A 25,247-nucleotide genomic window follows, 5' to 3' on the forward strand; every position below is an offset into this window, starting at 1 on the left:
GCGGACCAAAAGGTGCCAGGTTCAAATCCCGGGAGCGGAATGAGCGCCCGCTGTTAGCCCCAGCTTCTGCCAACCTAGCAGTTCAAAAACATGGCAATTTGAGTAGATTAATAGGTGCCGCTCCGGCGGGAAGGTAACGGTGCTCCATGCAGTCATGCCAGCCACATGACCTTGGAGGTGTCTGCGGACAATGCCGGTTCTTCGGCTTAGAAATGGAGATGAGCACCAACCCTCAGAGTCGGACACGACTGGACTTAACGTCAGGGGAAAACCTTTACCTTTACCTTTACCTCAGTACACCACTTACCACCTATTATTATTATTATTATTATTATTGACACAAAGACATAGTATGACACAGCAAACGAGATCTATATGCTGGATTTGTTGTTGTTGTTGTCGTTGTTATTATTATTATTATGTAGTAAAATCTGTCCATCTATCAATCATCTACTATCTTTATATGTTTATATTATGCCCCCTTCCACACACACTCTTTATCTATCAATAAAGTTGGCTTAATGCAAGAATAATACTAGAATGGATCTTGGGAGAACCCACTTTGGCACCTATATGAGAGAAAAATGTAAAAAGTAAAATGTAAAATAAAATAAATAACATACTATTTTCTTTGCTAAAATGAAACCGTGATGGATGGCCATGCTGTTCCTTTTGTCTCACTCAGAAAAGCAACAGGGATTCACAGGATTAGACCACAAGGGTTAAATTCTGCAAGCAATTGTCCTATTTATTGTTTATTTCAAAATTTTCATTAATTTCAATAGAGCTTTCCAAAAGATAGAATAGATTAGCAGTGCAACCTTCTGGGAAAATAAGACTCCACTTTTGGAAATGCTCAGAAGTATCATGTTCAGTTATGTACAAAAAGCCAGTCTACTGAGAGCTCTGTGAACGGAATCAGCATTCCTGGTAGTTCCTCAGCACCTGTCATCTGCAGCTAAACGTAAGTGCCTAGAGGAGTTAGTAGTTGGAGTGTGGCCCTGAGCAATAACAAGATCAGCTCCACAGTGAACTCTGAAAGATTGAAGCTCATTTGCAGGGGAACAGAGTAAACATTCCAAATTGTTCCGCGCATAGCCATATGCCAACTGCAAATCCAGTTAACAGCAAAACTTACATTTATAGCAAAGGTGTTCAGAAGAAGAAGAGAAAACATGACTTCACGTTAACAGGATTCTGGAGGAACCCTAATTTTTCATATGAAATGTTCACCTAGCCATAGTCAGCCTTGTAAAAGTAGGTGATTAGTCACAGAAGATGTTATTTGAGCACTGATTTTGCTTTGAAGGACATCATCCTGTAAAGCATCCAGTTACAACTAAAACATATTTATTAAGGCCTGGAGGCAGAGATATTTTCCCATTTACTTTTATCAAATGTTTATCCTTCTTATCCATGCCTGTTGCTATAGCAGCAGTTCTTAGACAGCTATGAGCTCCTCACATGAATTCTTATGCACTCCCAGCTAATAACTCCAGTGGTGTTCGTTTGCTTATGTTGATGAAAAAGTATTTCCTCACCAAGTGTTTATTTTCTTTTTCCCTCCGAGGCCAGCCACCATACTGATCTAATTAAAGAGTCTTGTTGTTCAGAGTAAAAATGAGCAAACCAAAACAGTGAGGCGCATCATTCCATAAATCCTTCCTTTATGTTGTTCTTTTGATTGCTTAGGCATTATGATAACTACAAGCTTGGAACTTTTGTTCTGTACAAGAGCCTTAACCGATTGTTTGAGGTACATGTACGTCACTGGCACTGCAGCAGCCAACACCTCTCCATTGCTTGCAGCTGTGGTGTTGCTGCATGGGAAGATAATGATGTTGTCATCCTTGACATGTGCAACAAGCAACTGCCAGAAACCAAACCTCAGTTGGTAATTAAAAGCATTGGAGGCACATCGCAACGGAATGTCAGAGTCATGAAGTCCTATGGAGGCAAGAAAATAACTGTGTGTATTTCAAATTCCTGTTCTTTTTCATATAATTACTTGTTTGACATAGGGGCAGACATGTAAATAGATTACTGAATAGAGAGCTGAACTGTATAACTGAGGAATACAAAAGTTTTCGTATTCCTTGCTAAGCTGGTTCATCAGTCCTTGTATGTCTTAGGTTGCGTTCACTAGAGCTAAAGGCACTCTCCAGGTTTTCCCATTTAATCTCGTACTTGGTGTTCAAGACCTAGTTGTTTTGCTTCAAGGTCATCAAGTGGTATTAATGATGAAAGGATTAATAGAATGCAGTATGGCAAAATCTGCCAGGTTCAGCTAATTAATGGATTACAAAAGGATTTTGTCCAGCCTAGCCAATGAAAAACAGTGACTCAGTCCTATGTGAATCCACTACAAAGGGTCTGATATCAGAGTAATCATAGGTCAGAGTACAGATGTTTACATTGAAGCTACAATATGAACAACCAAAAACCCATCAATGATGTGGGAGCCTCTAGTTCCTGTCACATGTGATTCCTTCAATCATGCATGCAAACATGAGTCTGCTTTAAGACAAAAACAGCCAAAGTGGTTGGGCAATGTTTACATTTAAAAGTGTAATTCTACACTAATTTTGTTATTGAAAGAAGTAAAAAATAGATTTTAACATTTTTTGTTCTTGTTGCAAGAATAAATACTGTCTAGTTTGGATGACTATTTGTAGTTTGGAGCATTTTCTGTAGAAACACACCCACCCACCACATTTTATGCACAGAAAATAATATTTCACAGAGAAGTCTGAAGTTGCGAACATATATGCAAAATGTGCACATTTTTGGTACAAGAAACGGCATTTTCTGTCCAGAAAGTATTGTTTTCTGTGCAAAAAAGTAAATTTTGTACAAAATGTATCTCAAACTACAGAGATTTTAATTAGCTCAGATTTCTTCTCATTTGGCTTTCCTGGCACATAATAAACTGGTTATTTTTCAACAAATGTCCAGATATTCATTCCATCTTAGCTTACACTGGAGAAAAATACACTATATCACTGTTTGAAGAGGGAGAATATCTTAACTTCTCCCTGTGCAATTATCATCATCATTTCTATTTGTTACTCACCTTTCCTCATGACTCAATACAGGGAACAGCACAGTTAAAACACATCACCATAAAATACATCGCATTAAATATTACATACATTTAAAAAACCCACCACAAAATACATAATGCAAGGATTAAAATACAATACAATAAATATACTAAAATACATATAAAACGTATGTTTAAAATTCATAGTATAAAATTGACTGGCCTGCTGGAAAAGATGGATTTTTAGTTGTGTTTTAAATTCTGACAAATCATTTAGTTGTCAAATCTCTTCCAGCAGATCTTTACATGTCTAGGGGCAGCCAATGAAAAGGTCCTCTGGGAGATAGCTGCCAGCCAGGTTCTGGCTGGTTGGAATAAGCATCCTCCACCCTAAGTGTCTGGTGGGGATTATACAGGAGAAGGTCGATCCTGTAGGTAATAGTTTCTGTTACTCTCTGCAAATTTAGTGATGTTCTGAAGCAGAGATCTTCTATCTCCATGATTGTGAACACAGTTCATGATTGTGAACTGTTTTTCCAACAAACTAAATTATGTAGAGTGTGAGAACCTCAATGGTAAATGTTCAAAATTTCGTCTGTTTTTCCCCTTTTTAATTTGGTATACTTAATTAGGTAGCTGACACAGAATATTAGTCTGTATTTCTGCACATATGAATATCAGTTGCTACCTAAATAGGAATAATGTTGCAAAAACTGTATCCTATTACCTACAATGATAAGGAACCAAAAGATTTGCATTCCTACCATTTTCTCTGCCTGATTATAGGTAGAATCATAGAATAGTAGAGTTGGAAGAGACCTCATGGGCCATTCAGTCCAACCCCCTGCCAAGAAGCAGTGAAAATGGTAGGCGCCATTCCAAGGACCTGGGGAGATGAGAGAAAAAGTCCTGACTCTCCAATGCATCTACCAAATTAGAAATAGCACAGCAACTTAGACATTCCTACTCCTGTCCTGCCAATGTGTGAGGCTAACTCTATCACAAGTCCTTGTCACTCTTTGGCAATGGTAGATAACATCATTCTCCTTGTGTCACGATCATCAGATGAACTAATCTCCTTTGTCTGATCCAGCATCTGGCTCCTAAGGTAGACTCAGACAGGTGGAGTGGGCCAGAAAACATTACTTAGGTACATCTCTTTAACTAAATAGTTGCTTTAGGAATCTGGTGAGTAAATTTAGTTACCTATATGAATATTCCTGTCAAAAAAGTCTTATCAAGCTTTAGTCTGATTGCAGTTAGCCTAGTATTTCCAGAATAAAAATGTGTCCCATTACTTGTCTTGATCTGAATAAGATTTTCTTCACTTTGAAAAACCTAACCTGAGGCACTTCTGTAACAAGAAAACAAGTATTCCATTCAGTTTAAAATATAAGCACCATCTGTTTAAACTAGTCTTACAGCAAAATGAAATGCTTCCTTCAAATTGAAGGAGACTGTTTTACAATACTGGCAGTTTATAACACTATGGGGAGAGGAATTCCCAAGGTAGATGGTAAGGTACTCTTACGGTTGTGCCGACGGTATCACCTGATATACTAACACTGATAAAGCATGAATATAATCCTCAACATCAAGTAGCAATTACCCCCAAATATTTCCACCACCACTCCCCCCTCCCCCCTCACAAACACAGAGAGCTCATTGGAAAATAAAACATTCTTATACATAAGTATTGCAAGTATTTTACTCCATGGTCTTCATTTTATTTAAAATATTAATCTTTTTATTGTGTGCTGTGCAGATTGATTTAAGCCTACTGTATGATAAATACCATATACTCAAATCAATCAGCATAATATATCTTTTTGTGTGTGTGTGCACGTGTGTGGGTGTGTGTAAAACTGTTAATATGTTGTATGCATGTATACGCATTCCTTTGCAACGTGTCTCAGTGTTTTCTTATAGAGGTGACAAGATGCATTGGCTTCTTTTTGGCTTCTTTTTGGCTTTAGACAATTATCTGCACTCAAAACCTGGCTAAAATTTAGAGGTATCACTGCAGTGGTGGTAGGCATCCTTAAGTCTCTCCAATGTTCCCCATAATTTTCATACTGATACATTTGAGTATAGGAATTCTTTATAAGTAGAAAAACAATATATATTTTCAGATGCATTCTATTCAACAGATTTTCTGCTTTTTCAGATCTCATTCCCTTCAGGCGCATTTGTTCGAGCTGATGTAAGTGACTGGGGAATGAGTTTGACAGTAAGGGCACCAAGCATTGATTTTAACAGCACCAGAGGTTTATGTGGCATCTTTGACAGAAATAGTCAGAATGACTTCCACAGGACTGATGGGAGCCCTCTCCAGTCTCACAAGAATAGCTCATCTGAAGAAGACTTCATAGAAACTTGGAGGTAAGATTTTCGATAGTGAGGGAGGCATTGAAAAATAAGCCAGCATTACAAAAGCATTCTATACAAGTTCATTATAAAAAGGTCCAACATAGAGTATTATCCTACACTGACAAAAGGAAATGCATGTTGAGATCCCTCAAATGAGTATGCATAGAGAGCACTCTCAATTACTGGTAAAAAGAGCTTTCCTATTCTCAAATAGTCCGTATAATCAACTGAGTCACTGCTTTTCTCAGGCCCCTTCTACATTGCCATATAATCCAGGTCAATCCACATTTTCTGCTTTGAACTGGATTATATGAGTCTATACTGCCAGTTCAAAGCACATAATCTGGATTTTATATGGCAGTTTAGAAGAGGCCTCAGCTGTTTGAAACCAGAGTTCCTATCCTTCACAGAAACATTCAAACTTCTTATAAAATGTACAAAGAGTCTCCATTTTCTCTTTAATTCCTTAACAGTGATTACAACTGTGTGACTGTGGAGTTCAATAGTTGATTCCAACAAGACGTGACAAAATTTGTAGAATAAAACAATAATATTGGATGTACATTCACTAAAATAAACAGTACCCATTGACGCCATTGTTCAAAAAAACAAAAGCCAATATAGCATCTAAAATAAATACAGTAGAGTCTCACTTATCCAACATAAACGGGCCAGCAGAACGTTGGATAAGTGAATATGTTGGATAATAAGGAGGGATTAAGGAAAAACCTATTAAACATCAAATTAGGTTATGCTTTTACAAATTAAGCACCGAAACATCATGTTATACCACAAATTTGACAGAAAAAGTAGTTCAATACACAGTAATGCTATGTAGAAATTACTGTATTTACGAACTTGGCACCAAAATATCACGATGTATTGAAAACATTGACTACAAAAAAGTGTTGGATAATCCAGAATGTTGGATAAGCGAGTGTTGGATAAGTGAGACTCTACTGTACTTAAATTAATAATCCCTCTGTACAGATTTAAACATTCAGATACTGTAAAAATAGAATCTTTTTAGTAGTGGGCACACATATGTGCCATCTTGAAATGATATCGGGTTATTTTGTAAAATATCTTACACATATCTGACACTTATCTAGATTCTGAATTAGAAATGAATGCGATTATGACTGGGCTCTTACCGCATCATGAAATGAAAGTTTTACCCAAGATTGCTTTTGCCACTGCAGTATGGCTTCTTTTGTACTATATATATATATAGTACTATATATATATAATTGAAAATTAATAAAATAGTTTCTAGAGATATGGCGGCTCCACTGTCCATGGTCTAAGTATCATTGCTGTCCATTCTTGTGGTAGCATCCAAGGAATTCAGCAATCCCTACTTCAGGGTTCTATTCCCACCTAAATTAGAGGAAAGCGACACTGGGCAGGTCATATGTTGTTTGGTAGTACAGGAAGGAGAGGAAACTGTTCCTATTGGTATAGTGAAGTATGAATCTGCCCTTGCAATCTTCCCTCAAATAAGAACTGTCTATATAGATTGCGTCTGGCATGAAAAAGTGCAAAGAATTCTGTTGTCTGAATCTCATATTAGGGTTCCAATGATGTTATTTGTCCAAGCTATTTTTTCACTCCAATTTTTTTTCCTGAACAATGAAATATAAGTTCAGAGGACAACACAACCCTTGATTGTAAAATATGAAATTACTCCTCTTGACATGATTAGATGCTCTAGGGAAAATGTGCAAGAAACAGAAATGCAGTTCATGCAATTACCAAGTCATTAAGTCCACAGATCCAGCACAAGAGCCAGCATAGTATAGTGGTTGAGAGTCAGACCAGAATTTGAATCCTCACTCATGGGTCACCTTTGACAAGCCTCAGGATCAAAAGTAAGCAGTGCCAAGAAAACTTTGGGAATTAAAATTAGCATTATCTGCTGGACATAATCCCTTTCCTTGCTGCCATTCAATTTTCTTTGTGTGTCATGTTTTATTTAGACTTGCAAGCCTGAGAGCAGCAAACTGTCAAATTAACAATTTGTTGGCTGCTCTGACAGCCTCTGTGGCATAAGAATGGGATATGAATAAACAAACAAACAAACTGGAATTGCCAGGTCATGATAGAACCCCCAATGTTTATCCTTATAGTTTTTCACACAGTGATTTGAACCTCCTCTTCTCTACATCTGTTCTGATCTTTGGAACTCCAGCTGTGGCCATTGGTTACAGTATACTCCACAGCCCAATACAGAAGCCAGATGTACTTGGCATGTATGCCAGTGATTACCCCAGCATTGCTATCTTCTGCTGTCAGCTCTGGAGTTTTGTTAGAAATTGGTAATTATTTATTTCTGTTGTTTATAAAAATCTGTAGAGTAAGCCCATCCCTCCAGGCTCTTTTTTAAAAAGAGAGGCCACATGTGACCTCTCAACACTGTTCACCTTGTATAATATATTGCATATGAGTTCCACAAGTATGTCACATACGTAGACCAGAAGACAACTTCTTACCTCTCTATCTACACTTTTGAGAGACATGGGATTACAATTACTAGCTTATCCTGTTCACAGCAGTATGTGCACACTGCTGTTCTTTTCCCAAAGGGAGGAAAAAGCTACTTTATCATTCACGCAAGTGACAAAAATCTTTAATAACTGTGTCTTTAATATCAAGGCCAATACTTAATCATTAGGATTTATTTGTGCAATATAGATTTGGAACACATTCAAGATCATTGTAGTCATCGTCGCTGCCATCATCACCATGCAGCTTTCCTACTAAGAATGGCATTAAAAGTGGAATAAAGTTTTAAAGAATAGTTAAAACACACAAAAGGTAAATATTTAAATAGAATTAAACTAATAACAATAAAACTATTCAAATTTGAATAAAAGGATAAAGCAATTTTAAAAAGATAAGGAGCTCTTAAAATGGTTTAGTATCCACAAGTGTGAGGCTGTATCAGATCATGGGCACCTACAAAGTGCATGGGAACTGATCTGATTTAATCCAGGAAATGCTACTCAACATGTCTTTCACCTTAAGGTAATCTAACTCAGGAGAAAACTGACTCTTGAAGTGAGAAGCAGGGCCTGTCCAGACCAGGAGAACTGGCTGCTGTTGTCTTAACAGCCATCCCATGCCCCTAGGGCTCAGGTGGTCCAAGGATGCAGGATGACTGTCCCTTCTTATCCTCTCCCCCCAGTTGATGTTTGGTGGTCATTCCTGCATATTCTGTGTCCCATCATCTGTGAAGGAGGATGAAAGGATGGGGAGGAGTGGCCGTTCATCCTCCAAGGTGACACAGGGAGTTTCTGTCAGACTGCAAAGCAGGCTGGAACCAGCATCTTATTACCTTCAGTTCTCCTCACTAATATGGATATTATACTTACCTTACAGAAGTTGCCAAAGATTTTGGTGTTGCTTCTTAATCACACAGAAAATGCAGCTGTTCATATAAATAATGGTGATTTTTTAAGCTGCTGACATGCTGAGGCCTCTCTCACCATCTCCAACTGACGCTCAGGTGCCAGAGGTAAGAGGGGGCCATGAAGAGACTTCCATCTTGTCTCTTTGCATCAGTTGGAGGCCCCTCCCACCAACTCCAACTGATGCTCGGGTGCCAGAGCTAAGAGGGGGCCATGAAGAGACTTCCATCTTGTCTCTTTGCATCGGCTGAGGCCTCTCCCACCATCTCCAACTGATGCTCGGGTGCCAGAGCTAAGAGGGGGCCATGAAGAGACTTCCATCTTGTCTCTTTGCATCGGCTGAGGCCTCTCCCACCATCTCCAACTGATGCTCGGGTGCCAGAGCTAAGAGGGGGCCATGAAGAGACTTCCATCTTGTCTCTTTGCATCAGCTGGAGGCCCGTCCCACCATCTCCAACTGACGCTCGGGTGCCAGAACTAAGAGGGGGCCATGAAGAGACTTCCATCTTGTCTCTTTGCATCAGCTGGAGGCCCCTCCCACCATCTCCAACTGACGCTCGGGTGCCAGAGCTAAGAGGGGGCCATGAAGAGACTTCCATCTTGTCTCTTTGCATCAGCTGGAGGCCCCTCCCACCATCTCCAACTGACGCTCGGGTGCCAGAGCTAAGAGGGGGCCATGAAGAGACTTCCATCTTGTCTCTTTGCATCAGATGGAGGCCCCTCCTACCAACTCCAACTGATGCTCGGGTGCCAGAGCTAAGAGGGGGCCATGAAGAGACTTCCATCTTGTCTCTTTGCATCGGCTGAGGCCTCTCTCACCATCTCCAACTGATGCTCGGGTGCCAGAGCTAAGAGGGGGCCATGAAGAGACTTCCATCTTGTCTCTTTGCATCAGCTGGAGGCCCCTCCCACCATCTCCAACTGACGCTCGGGTGCCAGAGCTAAGAGGGGGCCATGAAGAGACTTCCATCTTGTCTCTTTGCATCAGTTGGAGGCCCCTCCCACCAACTCCAACTGATGCTCGGGTGCCAGAGCTAAGAGGGGGCCATGAAGAGACTTCCATCTTGTCTCTTTGCATCGGCTGAGGCCTCTCCCACCATCTCCAACTGATGCTCGGGTGCCAGAGCTAAGAGGGGGCCATGAAGAGACTTCCATCTTGTCTCTTTGCATCGGCTGAGGCCTCTCCCACCATCTCCAACTGATGCTCGGGTGCCAGAGCTAAGAGGGGGCCATGAAGAGACTTCCATCTTGTCTCTTTGCATCGGCTGAGGCCTCTCCCACCATCTCCAACTGATGCTCGGGTGCCAGAGCTAAGAGGGGGCCATGAAGAGACTTCCATCTTGTCTCTTTGCATCAGCTGGAGGCCCCTCCCACCATCTCCAACTGACGCTCGGGTGCCAGAGCTAAGAGGGGGCCATGAAGAGACTTCCATCTTGTCTCTTTGCATCAGCTGGAGGCCCCTCCCACCATCTCCAACTGACGCTCGGGTGCCAGAGCTAAGAGGGGGCCATGAAGAGACTTCCATCTTGTCTCTTTGCATCAGCTGGAGGCCCCTCCCACCATCTCCAACTGACGCTCGGGTGCCAGAGCTAAGAGGGGGCCATGAAGAGACTTCCATCTTGTCTCTTTGCATCGGCTGAGGCCTCTCTCACCATCTCCAACTGATGCTCGGGTGCCAGAGCTAAGAGGGGGCCATGAAGAGACTTCCATCTTGTCTCTTTGCATCAGCTGGAGGCCCATCCCACCATCTCCAACTGACGCTCGGGTGCCAGAGCTAAGAGGGGGCCATGAAGAGACTTCCATCTTGTCTCTTTGCATCAGCTGGAGGCCCCTCCCACCATCTCCAACTGACGCTCGGGTGCCAGAGCTAAGAGGGGGCCATGAAGAGACTTCCATCTTGTCTCTTTGCATCAGCTGGAGGCCCCTCCCACCATCTCCAACTGACGCTCGGGTGCCAGAGCTAAGAGGGGGCCATGAAAAGACTTCCATCTTGTCTCTTTGCATCAGTTGGAGGCCCCTTCCGCCAACTCCAACTGATGCTCGGGTGCCAGAGCTAAGAGGAGGCCATGAAGAGACTTCCATCTTGTCTCTTTGCATCAGCTGGAGGCCCCTCCCACCATCTCCAACTGACGCTCAGGTGCCAGAGCTAAGAGGAGGCCATGAAGAGACTTCCATCTTGTCTCTTTGCATCGGCTGAGGCCTCTCTCACCATCTCCAACTGATGCTCGGGTGCCAGAGCTAAGAGGGGGCCATGAAGAGACTTCCATCTTGTCTCTTTGCATCGGCTGAGGCCTCTCCCACCATCTCCAACTGACGCTCGGGTGCCAGAGCTAAGAGGGGGCCATGAAGAGACTTCCATCTAGTCTCTTTGCATCAGCTGGAGGCCCCTCCCACCATCTCCAACTGACGCTCGGGTGCCAGAGCTAAGAGGAGGCCATGAAGAGACTTCCATCTTGTCTCTTTGCATCAGCTGGAGGCCCCTCCCACCATCTCCAACTGACGCTCAGGTGCCAGAGCTAAGAGGAGGCCATGAAGAGACTTCCATCTTGTCTCTTTGCATCGGCTGAGGCCTCTCTCACCATCTCCAACTGACGCTCGGGTGCCAGAGCTAAGAGGGGGCCATGAAGAGACTTCCATCTTGTCTCTTTGCATCGGCTGAGGCCCCTCCCACCATCTACAACTGACGCTCGGGTGCCAGAGCTAAGAGGGGGCCATGAAGAGACTTCGATCTTGTCTCTTTGCATTGGCTGAGGCCCCTCCCACCATCTCCAACTGATGCTCGGGTGCCAGAGCTAAGAGGAGGCCATGAAGAGACTTCCATCTTGTCTCTTTGCATCGGCTGGAGGCCCGTCCCACCATCTCCAACTGACGCTCGGGTGCCAGAGCTAAGAGGGGGCCATGAAGAGACTTCCATCTTGTCTCTTTGCATCAGCTGGAGGCCCCTCCCACCATCTCCAACTGACGCTCGGGTGCCAGAGCTAAGAGGGGGCCATGAAGAGACTTCCATCTTGTCTCTTTGCATCGGCTGAGGCCCCTCCCACCATCTCCAACTGATGCTCGGGTGCCAGAGCTAAGAGGGGGCCATGAAGAGACTTCCATCTTGTCTCTTTGCATCGGCTGAGGCCTCTCTCACCATCTCCAACTGATGCTCGGGTGCCAGAGCTAAGAGGGGGCCATGAAGAGACTTCCATCTTGTCTCTTTGCATCGGCTGAGGCCTCTCCCACCATCTCCAACTGATGCTCGGGTGCCAGAGCTAAGAGGGGGCCATGAAGAGACTTACATCTTGTCTCTTTGCATCAGCTGGAGGCCCCTCCCACCATCTCCAACTGACGCTCGGGTGCCAGAGCTAAGAGGGGGCCATGAAGAGACTTCCATCTTGTCTCTTTGCATCAGCTGGAGGCCCCTCCCACCATCTACAACTGACGCTCGGGTGCCAGAGCTAAGAGGGGGCCATGAAGAGACTTCCATCTTGTCTCTTTGCATCGGCTGAGGCCTCTCTCACCATCTCCAACTGATGCTCGGGTGCCAGAGCTAAGAGGGGGCCATGAAGAGACTTCCATCTTGCCTCTTTGCATCAGCTGGAGGCCCCTCCCACCATCTCCAACTGACGCTCGGGTGCCAGAGCTAAGAGGGGGCCATGAAGAGACTTCCATCTTATCTCTTTGCATCAGCTGGAGGCCCCTCCCACCATCTCCAACTGACGCTCGGGTGCCAGAGCTAAGAGGGGGCCATGAAGAGACTTCCATCTTGTCTCTTTGCATCGGCTGAGGCCTCTCTCACCATCTCCAACTGATGCTCGGGTGCCAGAGCTAAGAGGGGGCCATGAAGAGACTTCCATCTTGTCTCTTTGCATCGGCTGAGGCCCCTCCCACCATCTCCAACTGACGCTCGGGTGCCAGAGCTAAGAGGGGGCCATGAAGAGACTTCCATCTTGTCTCTTTGCATCGGCTGGAGGCCCCTCCCACCATCTCCAACTGACGCTCGGGTGCCAGAGCTAAGAGGGGGCCATGAAGAGACTTCCATCTTGTCTCTTTGAATCGGCTGAGGCCCCTCCCACCATCTCCAACTGACGCTTGGGTGCCAGAGCTAAGAGGGGGCCATGAAGAGAGTTTCATCTTGTCTCTTTGCATCGGCTGAGGCCTCTCTCACCATCTCCAACTGATGCTCGGGTGCCAGAGCTAAGAGGAGGCCATGAAGAGACTTCCATCTTGTCTCTTTGCATCGGCTGGAGGCCCCTCCCACCATCTCCAACTGACGCTCGGGTGCCAGCGCTAAGAGGGGGCCATGAAGAGACTTCCATCTTGTCTCTTTGCATCGGCTGAGGCCCCTCCCACCATCTCCAACTGACGCTCGGGTGCCAGAGCTAAGAGGGGGCCATGAAGAGAGTTTCATCTTGTCTCTTTGCATCGGCTGAGGCCTCTCTCACCATCTCCAACTGATGCTCGGGTGCCAGAGCTAAGAGGAGGCCATGAAGAGACTTCCATCTTGTCTCTTTGCATCGGCTGAGGCCTCTCTCACCATCTCCAACTGATGCTCGGGTGCCAGAGCTAAGAGGGGGCCATGAAGAGACTTCCATCTTGTCTCTTTGCATCAGCTGGAGGCCCCTCCCACCATCTCCAACTGACGCTCGGGTGCCAGAGCTAAGAGGGGGCCATGAAGAGACTTCCATTTTGTCTCTTTGCATCGGCTGAGGCCCCTCCCACCATCTCCAACTGACGCTCGGGTGCCAGAGCTAAGAGGGGACCATGAAGAGACTTCCATCTTGTCTCTTTGCATCGGCTGAGGCCTCTCTCACCATCTCCAACTGATGCTCGGGTGCCAGAGCTAAGAGGGGGCCATGAAGAGACTTCCATCTTGTCTCTTTGCATCAGCTGGAGGCCCCTCCCACCATCTCCAACTGACGCTCGGGTGCCAGAGCTAAGAGGGGGCCATGAAGAGACTTCCATCTTGTCTCTTTGCATCGGCTGAGGCCCCTCCCACCATCTCCAACTGATGCTCGGGTGCCAGAGCTAAGAGGGGGCCATGAAGAGACTTCCATCTTGTCTCTTTGCATCGGCTGAGGCCTCTCTCACCATCTCCAACTGATGCTCGGGTGCCAGAGCTAAGAGGGGGCCATGAAGAGACTTCCATCTTGTCTCTTTGCATCAGCTGGAGGCCCCTCCCACCATCTCCAACTGACGCTCGGGTGCCAGAGCTAAGAGGGGGCCATGAAGAGACTTCCATCTTGTCTCTTTGCATCGGCTGAGGCCCCTCCCACCATCTCCAACTGACGCTCGGGTGCCAGAGCTAAGAGGGGGCCATGAAGAGACTTCCATCTTGTCTCTTTGCATCGGCTGAGGCCTCTCTCACCATCTCCAACTGATGCTCGGGTGCCAGAGCTAAGAGGGGGCCATGAAGAGACTTCCATCTTGTCTCTTTGCATCAGCTGGAGGCCCCTCCCACCATCTCCAACTGACGCTCGGGTGCCAGAACTAAGAGGGGGCCATGAAGAGACTTCCATCTTGTCTCTTTGCATCGGCTGAGGCTCCTCCCACCATCTCCAACTGGTGCTCGGGTGCCAGAGCTAAGAGGGGGCCATGAAGAGACTTCCATCTTGTCTCTTTGCATCGGCTGAGGCCTCTCTCACCATCTCCAACTGATGCTCGGGTGCCAGAGCTAAGAGGGGGCCATGAAGAGACTTCCATCTTGTCTCTTTGCATCAGCTGGAGGCCCCTCCCACCATCTCCAACTGACGCTCGGGTGCCAGAGCTAAGAGGGGGCCATGAAGAGACTTCCATCTTGTCTCTTTGCATCAGCTGGAGGCCCCTCCCACCATCTCCAACTGACGCTCGGGTGCCAGAGCTAAGAAGGGGCCATGAAGAGACTTCCATCTTGGTAACATTGGGATCTCAGCTTGCCACTAGTAGATGCACCTGCAAGGCCTGGCATACCTAAAGAAACAGGGTGACTGCTGAATTCATATCATAGTATGATATGAGTATGATTGTTTTTCAAAGTAGAGTCTTGGCAGTGGGTTCCACAAGTGTGATGACCCATGGGCCATGTAGTCCTGCTCATGACATTGTGATGCCTGATGAAGAAGAAAACTTGGGTTTTTTACCTTCCCAGTCAGAACTGGATTCTTCCCAGACAGATTCTTCCCAGCCAGATCTGGGAACCTTGCACCTGCAAGAGGGTTATGTTCCAGAAGTATGTCAAACAAACACTGAGGCTACATCTCCTGTGTTTTCTCGCCATGAGTTTTGTAAACAACAGAGAGGTTTGGAAGCGGCCTCCCGCAGGAGTGCTAGAATAATTGCTAAGAATTTAGCCAATTAAGCCTGCTTTCCATGAGAATCTTTAAGGAGTCAAACATCTGGTCTCAGAGATTAGCTTTCGTTTCTGGTTCCCAGAGAACTGCTCTCGGCGGGAAAGTTAGACTCTATATAGGTGTTTTACCCGCGGAGTAACTTTGCGGAGTCAATTCGTCAGCCTCCGGAGCGAGTTGTGTCTGGACAGCGCGCTCCGATCCAAGCCTCGTTCCTGTTCAAGCCTTGTTCTTGTTTTCAAGCCTTCGTTCCTGTTTCCCAGCCTTGTTTACCTACGGACCTTGCCTCGCCTTCCAGGACTAAGCCTTGCCTTGTTTCACGGATTTTACCAAGTAATTCCACGGATCTTGTTCTTGTTCCTTGTTACCTTGTGCCACGATTCAAGCCTTGTTTTCAAGTATCAAGTTAATTCCTAGCCTTGCTCAAGTTTATGGACTAAAGGACCTTGTCATCTCCCCTCACTTTGCCTGGCAAAGTGAGTGTTTCGGTTATTGGATTACAACTTTGGACCTTAATATTTCATATTGGACATTGTTTCTTTGGACTAATTTTGACCTTTCCTGAAAGGTCTGCTTCTGGACTAACTTTTACATTTGCTTTTATTAACTTTATATATTTCCTTAATAAAGATATTAGATAGAATCTGGCCTCTGCGTATGGTTATTGGTGCTCTGTAGCCTGGGTCGTGACAGTTTGACTCCGCCACCCTAAGCACCAATTAACCTCGGCCAGAATGTCTACCGGAGCCGGACCTGGACCGGGCGGCCAGCCGATTACCTACACCATCGACAAGGATGAGGTGGACCGAATCCGTGATAAGCTCAATGCACAGGATGGGGAAATAAAGGGTTTGAAGGAACGCGGAATCCGTCTCCCGGCCATGGCGTTGCCAACCAAGTTTACTGGAGAAGCTTCTAAGGTTCATGTTTTCCGTCGCCAATGCCAAGCTTATCTAGAGGCCCGTGATGCCGAGTTTCCCCAGGAAGACATCAAGGTGGCGTGGATTTACAGTCTCCTAGACGGGCCAGCGGCTAACTGGGCGACGGCTCTGTTCGACCAAGCCTCCCCACATCTAAGGTCAGCGCAACATTTCTTGGACCACCTTAAGGCGACCTGGGGAATCGAGGACAATTTGGAGGCAGCCGGGCACAAACTCCGCCGCCTCTTCCAAGGAGACAGACCCATGTCTCAGTACATAGCCGAGTTCCGAGTGCTGGCCCACAACACCGGCTGGAACGATGTTGCCCTCAGAGGACAATTTCGGGAGGGTCTCAACATTGAAATGCTGGAGGAAATCTCCAAGGTGGATCCTCCCCAAACGCTTGAAGCACTCATCGATCAATGTTTACGGGCTGAAGTCATGATTGCCAACAGGAAACAGTGGGTACGAGGCCAGAGCGGTAGAGCTGGGGCAAAACCCCCCGCTCCCGCCAGCGTTCAGCCGCGTCCAGTGTGGAGACCCCCACCACCATTCCCATACCCCAGAGGGAGCGAGGAGGTGCCGATGCAGTTGGGCAATGTGCGTCCCAGATTAGATGCCGCCGAGAAGGCCCGCCGCCAACGCCTAAATCTCTGTTGGTATTGCGGGAATGGGGGCCACTTCGCCAGAGAGTGCCCAGCCAAAGGGAAGCCCCCCGCCCGTCTTGCGGCGGCGTCCTCCACGGAGACGAAGGCGTCTGAGGCGGCTGGCACACAGCCGGCGGGGGAAGCCAACGACCGGGCGTAGAGAGGCTCGCCAACCCGGTCAAGAAACCCATTCAAGAGCCGCCAACCGGGGTCCTGTTCCTTCTAGTGGTCACCTTATGGTCAGCAAAAAAGGGACCCGTCATGATCCACGCCATGATAGACTCAGGAGCTACCAACAATTTCATTGATAGAGAGTATGCCGACTCTCTGGGATTACAATATCATGACTTCAAGAATGCCCGTGTGGTGCAAGCCATCGATGGCCGCCCTCTCAAGACGGGCCCCGTAAGCCAGTGGTCGGAACCCACCAGGATGTGGATAAGGGAACATATGGAAGAGATTTCCTTCTTTGTTACTGAGGTTCCCCATTTCCCTGTGATTTTGGGGATTCCATGGCTGACACTTCACGACCCAAGCATCTCCTGGTCCAACAGAGAACTGCAGTTTGCTTCAAAGTACTGCCAAAACCATTGCCTCGTAGCCAAGGTCTGCCATGCCACAGACACCGAGCCCATTATCACCTTGCCAAAGAAGTACTCCGAGTATTGGGATGTATTCAATGAAAAAGAAGCCGAAAAATTACCCCCACATAGACCTTATGACTGTGCCATTGACTTGGTGGAGGGGGCCCCGATCCCGCGAGGGCATCTCTACTCCTTGACTGAACCAGAGCAAGAAGCTCTCAGGGAATTCATAGAGACAAACCTTCGCAAGGGATTCATCAGACCCTCTCAATCCCCAGCCGCCTCCCCAGTGATGTTTGTGAAGAAGAAGTCAGGGGAATTACGCTTGGTGGTGGACTACAGAGCATTGAACAATATCACTAAGCGGAACAGCTATCCCCTGCCCTTAATCTCGGATCTACTAGACCGACTTCGAGGAGCCAAGGTCTACACCAAGCTGGACCTACGGGGGGCTTATAATCTAGTTCGCATCAGAGAAGGGGACGAGTGGAAGACCGCCTTCCAGACTAAATTCGGATTATTCGAGTCCCGAGTTATGAATTATGGTTTATGCGGAGCTCCCGCAACGTTCCAGCATTTTGTCAATGACATTTTTCAGGACTATCTAGATCGGTTCTTGATCATCTACCTGGACGATTTTTTGGTGTTTTCTAGATCACAATCAGAACATGAGAACCACGTTAAAATGGTGTTACAACGATTGCGGGATCATGGACTTTATGCCAAGCTGGAAAAATGCGCTTTTGATCTACAAGAGGTAGATTTCCTGGGGTACCGCATCTCGCCTCTAGGGCTCTCCATGGACCCGACAAAAGTTTCAGCAGTATTGGAATGGCGGGCGCCAACCAACAAGAAAGAGGTGCAGCGATTCTTGGGGTTCGCGAACTATTACCGCAAGTTCATTCCAGATTTTGCCCGCTGGTCTGACCCAATCACCAGCTGCATCTGTGGGAAACAGCCCTTCCGCTGGACTGATCAAGCAGAGAAAGGGTTCCAGCAACTAAAGAAATTATTCACATCCCAGCCAATCCTTCAGCATCCAGATCCTGAAACCCTTTTTGTGGTGCAAGCGGACGCCTCTGATGTGGCAATTGGGGCTGTGCTCCTACAACCGGTGGGAGATCACCTTCATCCTTGTGCCTATTATTCTCGTCAACTAACCGCACCAGAGAGGAACTATACCATTTGGGAAAAAGAACTATTAGCCATAAAGGCAGCTTTTGAAACTTGGAGACATTGGCTAGAAGGGGCCAAATTTCCCATTGAAGTCCACACTGATCATCGGAATCTAGAACATCTAAGAACTGCCCGCAAGCTAAATCAGAGGCAGCAACGTTGGGCTTTATTCTTTGAACGTTTCAACTTCCAGATTCATTATGTGACCCCAGCCCAAACCAAGCAAGCAGACGCCCTGTCACGTAAACCGGAATACGCTGCAGGACGCAAGGAGACCTTTGAATCCCAACTACTACAACCCGAGAACTTTGCCACGCTCACAGTGGGGAACACCAAATCCACTCCCATTGATTCAACTCCCTCTACTCCAGGACCCATCTGTGCTCAAGAAATCAGGGCTAGTCAGCAAGCAGATGCCTGGGCGCAGGACCAACTTCGTCAAGGTCTGCATTTTCCCTTTTCGCTTAAAGATGGACTGCTTTGCTATAGAAATCATGTTTATATCCCACCCGGACCGGGCAGGGAAAAAGCACTTCGTCTGTGTCATGACTGCAAACCAGCAGGGCATTTCGGACTATTTAAAACCATGCATTTGATCCTAAGAGATTTCTGGTGGCCCAAGATCCGCAAAGATGTGGAAAAATATGTCAACACCTGCCCAGTATGCCAGCGCTCCAAGATAAGAAGGGAGAAGCCCTCAGGGCTTCTACACCCCCTTCCTACCCCATCTCGCCCATGGGAAATAATTTCTGCGGATTTTATCACTGACTTACCACCTTCCTGTGGATTCACCACGATCCTAGTGGTGGTGGACCTTTTCACCAAGTTAGCCCATTTCATTCCCTGTGAAGGCCTTCCCACGGCCCAAGAGACTGCAGATTTATTCCTCCAACATGTTTTCAGACTTCATGGATTGCCCAAGAGTTTGGTCACAGACCGTGGATCCCAATTCACCTCTCGTTTCTGGAAGGCACTGCAAAAACTATTGGGCATAGACTCTCGTTTATCTTCAGCTCATCATCCCCAAACGGATGGGCAAACGGAGCGCACCAATGCCACTTTGGAACAGTACCTTCGCTGTTATGTAAACTACCAACAGGACAATTGGGCTTCTCTGTTACCACTGTCGGAGTTTGCCTACAACAATGGAGTCCAGGCTTCTACAAAAGAAACGCCGTTCTTTGCAAACTACGGCTTCCATCCACGTTTCTTTCCCCCTGTCATTGAAACTTCAGAAGTTCCCGCAGCAGAAGATTGGCTGCAGGAACTCACAGCGGTGCAACAACTTTTGCTCCAGCAACTGGAACAAGCCAAGGAGGACTATAAACGTCACGCGGACAAACATCGCCAGCCGGGCCCCGAAATCAAGGTAGGAGATCGGGTTTTTCTGTCCACTCGCTTTTTGCCCTCCCATCGCCCTTGCCGGAAGTTAGATGCCCGTTTCATTGGTCCCTATCCAGTGGTGGCGCAATTAAACCCCGTGACTTTCAAACTCCAACTTCCGCGTTCCATGCGCATTCACCCAGTGTTTCACCGCTCCCTGCTCCTTCCGGCGGATGGTGTGCGGCCAGATGTAGACCGGCCGGCCCCCGTCCCTATTTTGGTGGATGGGGAGGACGAGTTCGAGGTTCAGGACATTTTGGATTCTCGCTTTCACCGCCGCCGCCTGCAATATCTCATTGACTGGGTGGGTTTTGGCCCTGAGGAACGCTCTTGGGAAGACGCCTCCACAGTCCATGCTCCTGATCTAACCCGTCGCTTTCATCAGACCTATCCCGCCAAGCCACGACCTCGCGCCTCGGGGAGAGAGTCCCAGTTTGGGAGGGGGCTTGAGGAGGGGGATAGTGTGATGACCCATGGGCCATGTAGTCCTGCTCATGACATTGTGATGCCTGATGAAGAAGAAAACTTGGGTTTTTTACCTTCCCAGTCAGAACTGGATTCTTCCCAGACAGATTCTTCCCAGCCAGATCTGGGAACCTTGCACCTGCAAGAGGGTTATGTTCCAGAAGTATGTCAAACAAACACTGAGGCTACATCTCCTGTGTTTTCTCGCCATGAGTTTTGTAAACAACAGAGAGGTTTGGAAGCGGCCTCCCGCAGGAGTGCTAGAATAATTGCTAAGAATTTAGCCAATTAAGCCTGCTTTCCATGAGAATCTTTAAGGAGTCAAACATCTGGTCTCAGAGATTAGCTTTCGTTTCTGGTTCCCAGAGAACTGCTCTCGGCGGGAAAGTTAGACTCTATATAGGTGTTTTACCCGCGGAGTAACTTTGCGGAGTCAATTCGTCAGCCTCCGGAGCGAGTTGTGTCTGGACAGCGCGCTCCGATCCAAGCCTCGTTCCTGTTCAAGCCTTGTTCTTGTTTTCAAGCCTTCGTTCCTGTTTCCCAGCCTTGTTTACCTACGGACCTTGCCTCGCCTTCCAGGACTAAGCCTTGCCTTGTTTCACGGATTTTACCAAGTAATTCCACGGATCTTGTTCTTGTTCCTTGTTACCTTGTGCCACGATTCAAGCCTTGTTTTCAAGTATCAAGTTAATTCCTAGCCTTGCTCAAGTTTATGGACTAAAGGACCTTGTCATCTCCCCTCACTTTGCCTGGCAAAGTGAGTGTTTCGGTTATTGGATTACAACTTTGGACCTTAATATTTCATATTGGACATTGTTTCTTTGGACTAATTTTGACCTTTCCTGAAAGGTCTGCTTCTGGACTAACTTTTACATTTGCTTTTATTAACTTTATATATTTCCTTAATAAAGATATTAGATAGAATCTGGCCTCTGCGTATGGTTATTGGTGCTCTGTAGCCTGGGTCGTGACAACAAGTGACTGTAGAGACCTATTCTGGGTCCACATGGTCTTTCACAATGAGGACATAGATTTTCAGATGGAAGGTGATCCAGTCAATGGCTCTTTTGACACATATCTCTCTTTTACTCTCTGTTTGTGCTTCTTCAAAATCCATAGCACTGTTGGTAACAGCTCCTCTCTAGTTAGAGTGCTCAAGGGCCAAGGATTCTCAATTCTCAGTGTTTATGCTGAATTTATAAGGTTAGCTTTAAGCTCGTTAAATTTCTTTTGCTATCCACCGCCATTTTGTGTTCCATTCTTGAGCTGAGAGTAAAGTAACTACTTTTCGAAATGGTGATGGGGACAATATGGTCAGTCCAGCAAAGTTGATGGTGAAGGATCATCACTTCAGTGATGGTGGTCTTTGTTTCTCCCAGAATACTGACGTTAGTCCAGCTGTCTTCTCAATAATTCATATGAATAGGTGTGAAAGAGACTATCATTAAATTGACAGGTTCCTTCTGGACAAGGGGAAGTTAGCTTTCCTCACATCCTCCACCGTTTTTTTGGGGGGGGAGTTTCTCCTACCCTGATAAATGCAGAAATTGTTTCATATGGTGTAATGAAGGAAAGAGAAGAGGACCAGAGAGAGAGAGAACATAGAAGAAAGAAGAGAGGAGAAATTGATGGAAAGGGGAAAGAAACCAGAGGAAATAAAGAACCACCAGAGAGAATGGGAAATAGAAGAGAGGAGGAAAACACATGGAGAAGACTACCAAGAAAGAAGCCACTGAGAATTAAAGCACACAAAGACAGGACTTGTGTGTACACAAACACATCTACCTACAAGCACAGTGAGTCAGATGTGTGTGATTTTCATAGTTTTATGATTCACCTACTTCAGCCAATCTGCAGTGAAATAAAAAAAATACTTTTTTCTAAGTTCCAAATATGTTTGCAGGCCCATAACACATTGATGACACTTCTAGAATCTGCTACAGCATTTTTGTTCTGCCCTCACGCGATCTTAACTACTTGGAATGTGAACTGGCTGCGCACGGAACAGATCAGAGACTATGTCGTTGAATCAAACAAGAGTTTATTAACTTTTTAAAAAAACTTTTTTTTATTCTTCATACAGATAACAAAACAATACACTGCATACCTTAGCCATCTAAAAGATAACATAAAAACTATTTACAATCTTTATGGCTGGGATACAGGTTCCACTTGTGATTCTCTTTACTGCATATCTTAATTAATTGCCCCTTTAAACCCCCCATCCCACCCACCCTTACCTCCCTCTTCCCACCTCCAACTGGGTTACTGGGTTACAATGTATTGATTCAAGTACAAGAGTTTATTAACTGACAAGAAATTTAGACTTTCTCTCCTCCTGAGTCTCACTACAAAGTCTTTATGAGGAGAGGTAAAGTATTTGGGAGATAGATATAGTTCTGGTTCTTGAATCTTTACTTTTTACTGTCTCTTTCTTGTATGATGTTCAACTGTCTCTAAGATAGTCTCAATATTTAACTCTGACTGGACTTGAATACAGCTCTGACTGTACGTGCTATTTTGTAGACTTTCTGACCTTCCTCTCTCTTCACCCTCCAGTCATGAAAAGTCTGACTCTTTGAAGAATCAGGAGTGCCTTGCCAGAAACTCCACCCCTGAGGAGGCTGTGTCTAGACTGACCCCTCCAGAAACTGTACATAAAATATTAATCCCGCTAACTAAAAAGGGCTTAACTGGGGGTAAACAGTGAGAGTCTTCATGAGGCATGACACTTTTCAATCACCTGTCTTCCAGTAATTAGAACTTCAATGCCTTCAACCACTAGGGTCTAGCTGGAGAATTGTCTGCTGGTTGTTCCGTTCTTAGTCCTCAGCACTTATTTCTGTGGCTGTAAAGTTAAGGGTGTCCTCATGGCTATGTAAACCAACTACAAAAGACAACCTTAGTATAGTGACTGTAAACCCTTTTCTTGGAATGGGTTTTATTTTTAAACATTTATCAGCTCTAGTCCTGAAGTCAGTTTGCTACAATACAGCTTTGACATTGCCTTTCCCTCCAAGTCAAAATGCTATTTATAATGATAAGTTTTTCTGTGCTGCAAGATTGTAAGAAATCCGTTTGCAAGATAAATTCCAGAACTGTATCAACTACCACCCTGCTGATATAGATCAATATCTATTTTTCTCCAAACCAACACACATTCATACCTTAAGGTCAAAGCAGAAGGGTTTATGTTTCTGTCTGATAGGCACTGCAGAATTCTTTTCATGTCTTGGCATAACATGGGCCTCCTCCAACGTCTCTATGCTACTAGTCCAGGGGGGTATTTTCTTCTCAGGTCTGCAAGGGCAATCCGATGGTTCTGGGCACAGTTCTGTTCATGGCCACCATTTAACTGTGAGATGCCCTTAAACCAGCTACCATTGTCCATCATGGGAAATGCATTCCTCTAATATAAACCATGCTGTTTCTTAAGTCATTAATAAGAGTTAGGTGTAAGTGCTAAAAATCTAAACTTCTGTGTTTAATTTTCCCATTAGTAGATGTATCAATTGTCCCTCCCCCTTTGTCTTAGTTAGAACATACAGCAAACAGAGCATGCACAGATAACCATTTTCCCACAAATAGCTTGACAGGAGGGACTTAAAGGTGGTCTGTGTTCAAATATTAAAACTATCCAAGAGACCAGAGACGACACCAACACTGGAAGGGAAACTGTCATCTCAAGAACTTACTATTTAAATATTATATTTATGTTAAAATATAATTTAAACTGCATCAGTAAATGCAGATACATGCTTACTGAACACGCACACATTAACATGTAGAATGGCATGTCCCGAACAAGGGATCCTAGGGCCAAACATGTGCAGATGAATTTATGTCCAGTGCTTATCAGCCCAATATAACAACCAGAATGTATGGAAAAACAAGCCCTTCAGAAAACTTAGTTTTCTATTTCAAAAGGTTTCTATGGATACATTCAAAAGGACTCATTTTGCGGATTCAGCCCTCCCCCTACATAGCACTTTTCCACCAAACATTTAATCGAGGGCATTTTTCCTTTTAAAAATATTTGGGGTGCAGAATCCAAGGCACTTTTAATTCAGATGTTTTTTCTTACTACTTTTTAGAAAGTTTAGAAAGTAGTAATTTATGATGCTGTGCATGTAACTGCTGTGTAAACCAGTCATCTCATCTGTGACATCCTGCTAAGTGATAAGGGGAATTTTAAAGCTTCCCTGATTTCCGATCAGGTGCAGATATGTAGCAAACTCCTCAGCCCTTGCCAGAGAATTAAGTACACATTATGCTAAGTGATCCCTGTCTTATCACTCTGCATTCAGCCAATCAGGGAGAAAATACATGGAACAGAGGTTTCATTTTCTTTAACTGGAGATGCTTGGTAATTTTGCAGAATGTTGCGGTTCTTAGTTCTTGGTGTTACAGATGACATGCGGGAGACTACTTGAAATGCTCTCAGATTAAAATTCAGCTCCTTGTGTACCCTTTACTCTGGCTGTATTGCAACCAAAAGAACGTCTGCACAGTATGAAGAGGGAAAGAAACATTCTCAGATAGCAGGGAAGCTGGCTTTGCACATGTTCTCCATCAGGGAGGTATTTGCTAGAACAAACATTTCTACTAACAGAAAGAGACTGCTTAAAAAAGCCACATGTGAAGATGTACATGCCCTTGAAGCACCTGCAATGGAAAGGTCACTGGGACCTTGGGTTACTCAACATTTGCTGAATGGTGTGTTGAACTTAGTTTTGTAGTTCACATTCTATTCCTTTCTTTTGTTTTTTAAAATAAATATTTTTAAAATATATGCATATACAATATTTTCTGTTATTGAATTTTGCATTCATATTGCTTATATTTCAACATATGATTATGTTTGAAATATAACTACAGAATACAGATGTAAATCATCATTCATTTTATTCTCATCAGTCAAAGTGGAGAGGAAATGGTATC

At 45.4% G+C, this 25,247-nt stretch overlaps 1 protein-coding gene across 1 annotated transcript in view; it reads left to right on the plus strand.

Moving 5' to 3' along the window:
• Positions 1–25,247, plus strand: part of LOC103279158 (von Willebrand factor D and EGF domain-containing protein) — a 368,122-nt gene that overhangs the window by 141,340 nt on the left and 201,535 nt on the right. The window contains exons 10-11 of the mRNA XM_062966717.1: positions 1,693–1,969; positions 5,211–5,425. Of these exons, the coding sequence (XP_062822787.1) occupies positions 1,693–1,969; positions 5,211–5,425 (492 nt within the window). The remainder of the gene's footprint in view (positions 1–1,692; positions 1,970–5,210; positions 5,426–25,247) is intronic.

The sequence above is a fragment of the Anolis carolinensis genome, chromosome 1, assembly GCF_035594765.1.
Source record: "Anolis carolinensis isolate JA03-04 chromosome 1, rAnoCar3.1.pri, whole genome shotgun sequence".
Taxonomy (NCBI): Eukaryota; Metazoa; Chordata; class Lepidosauria; order Squamata; family Dactyloidae; genus Anolis; species Anolis carolinensis.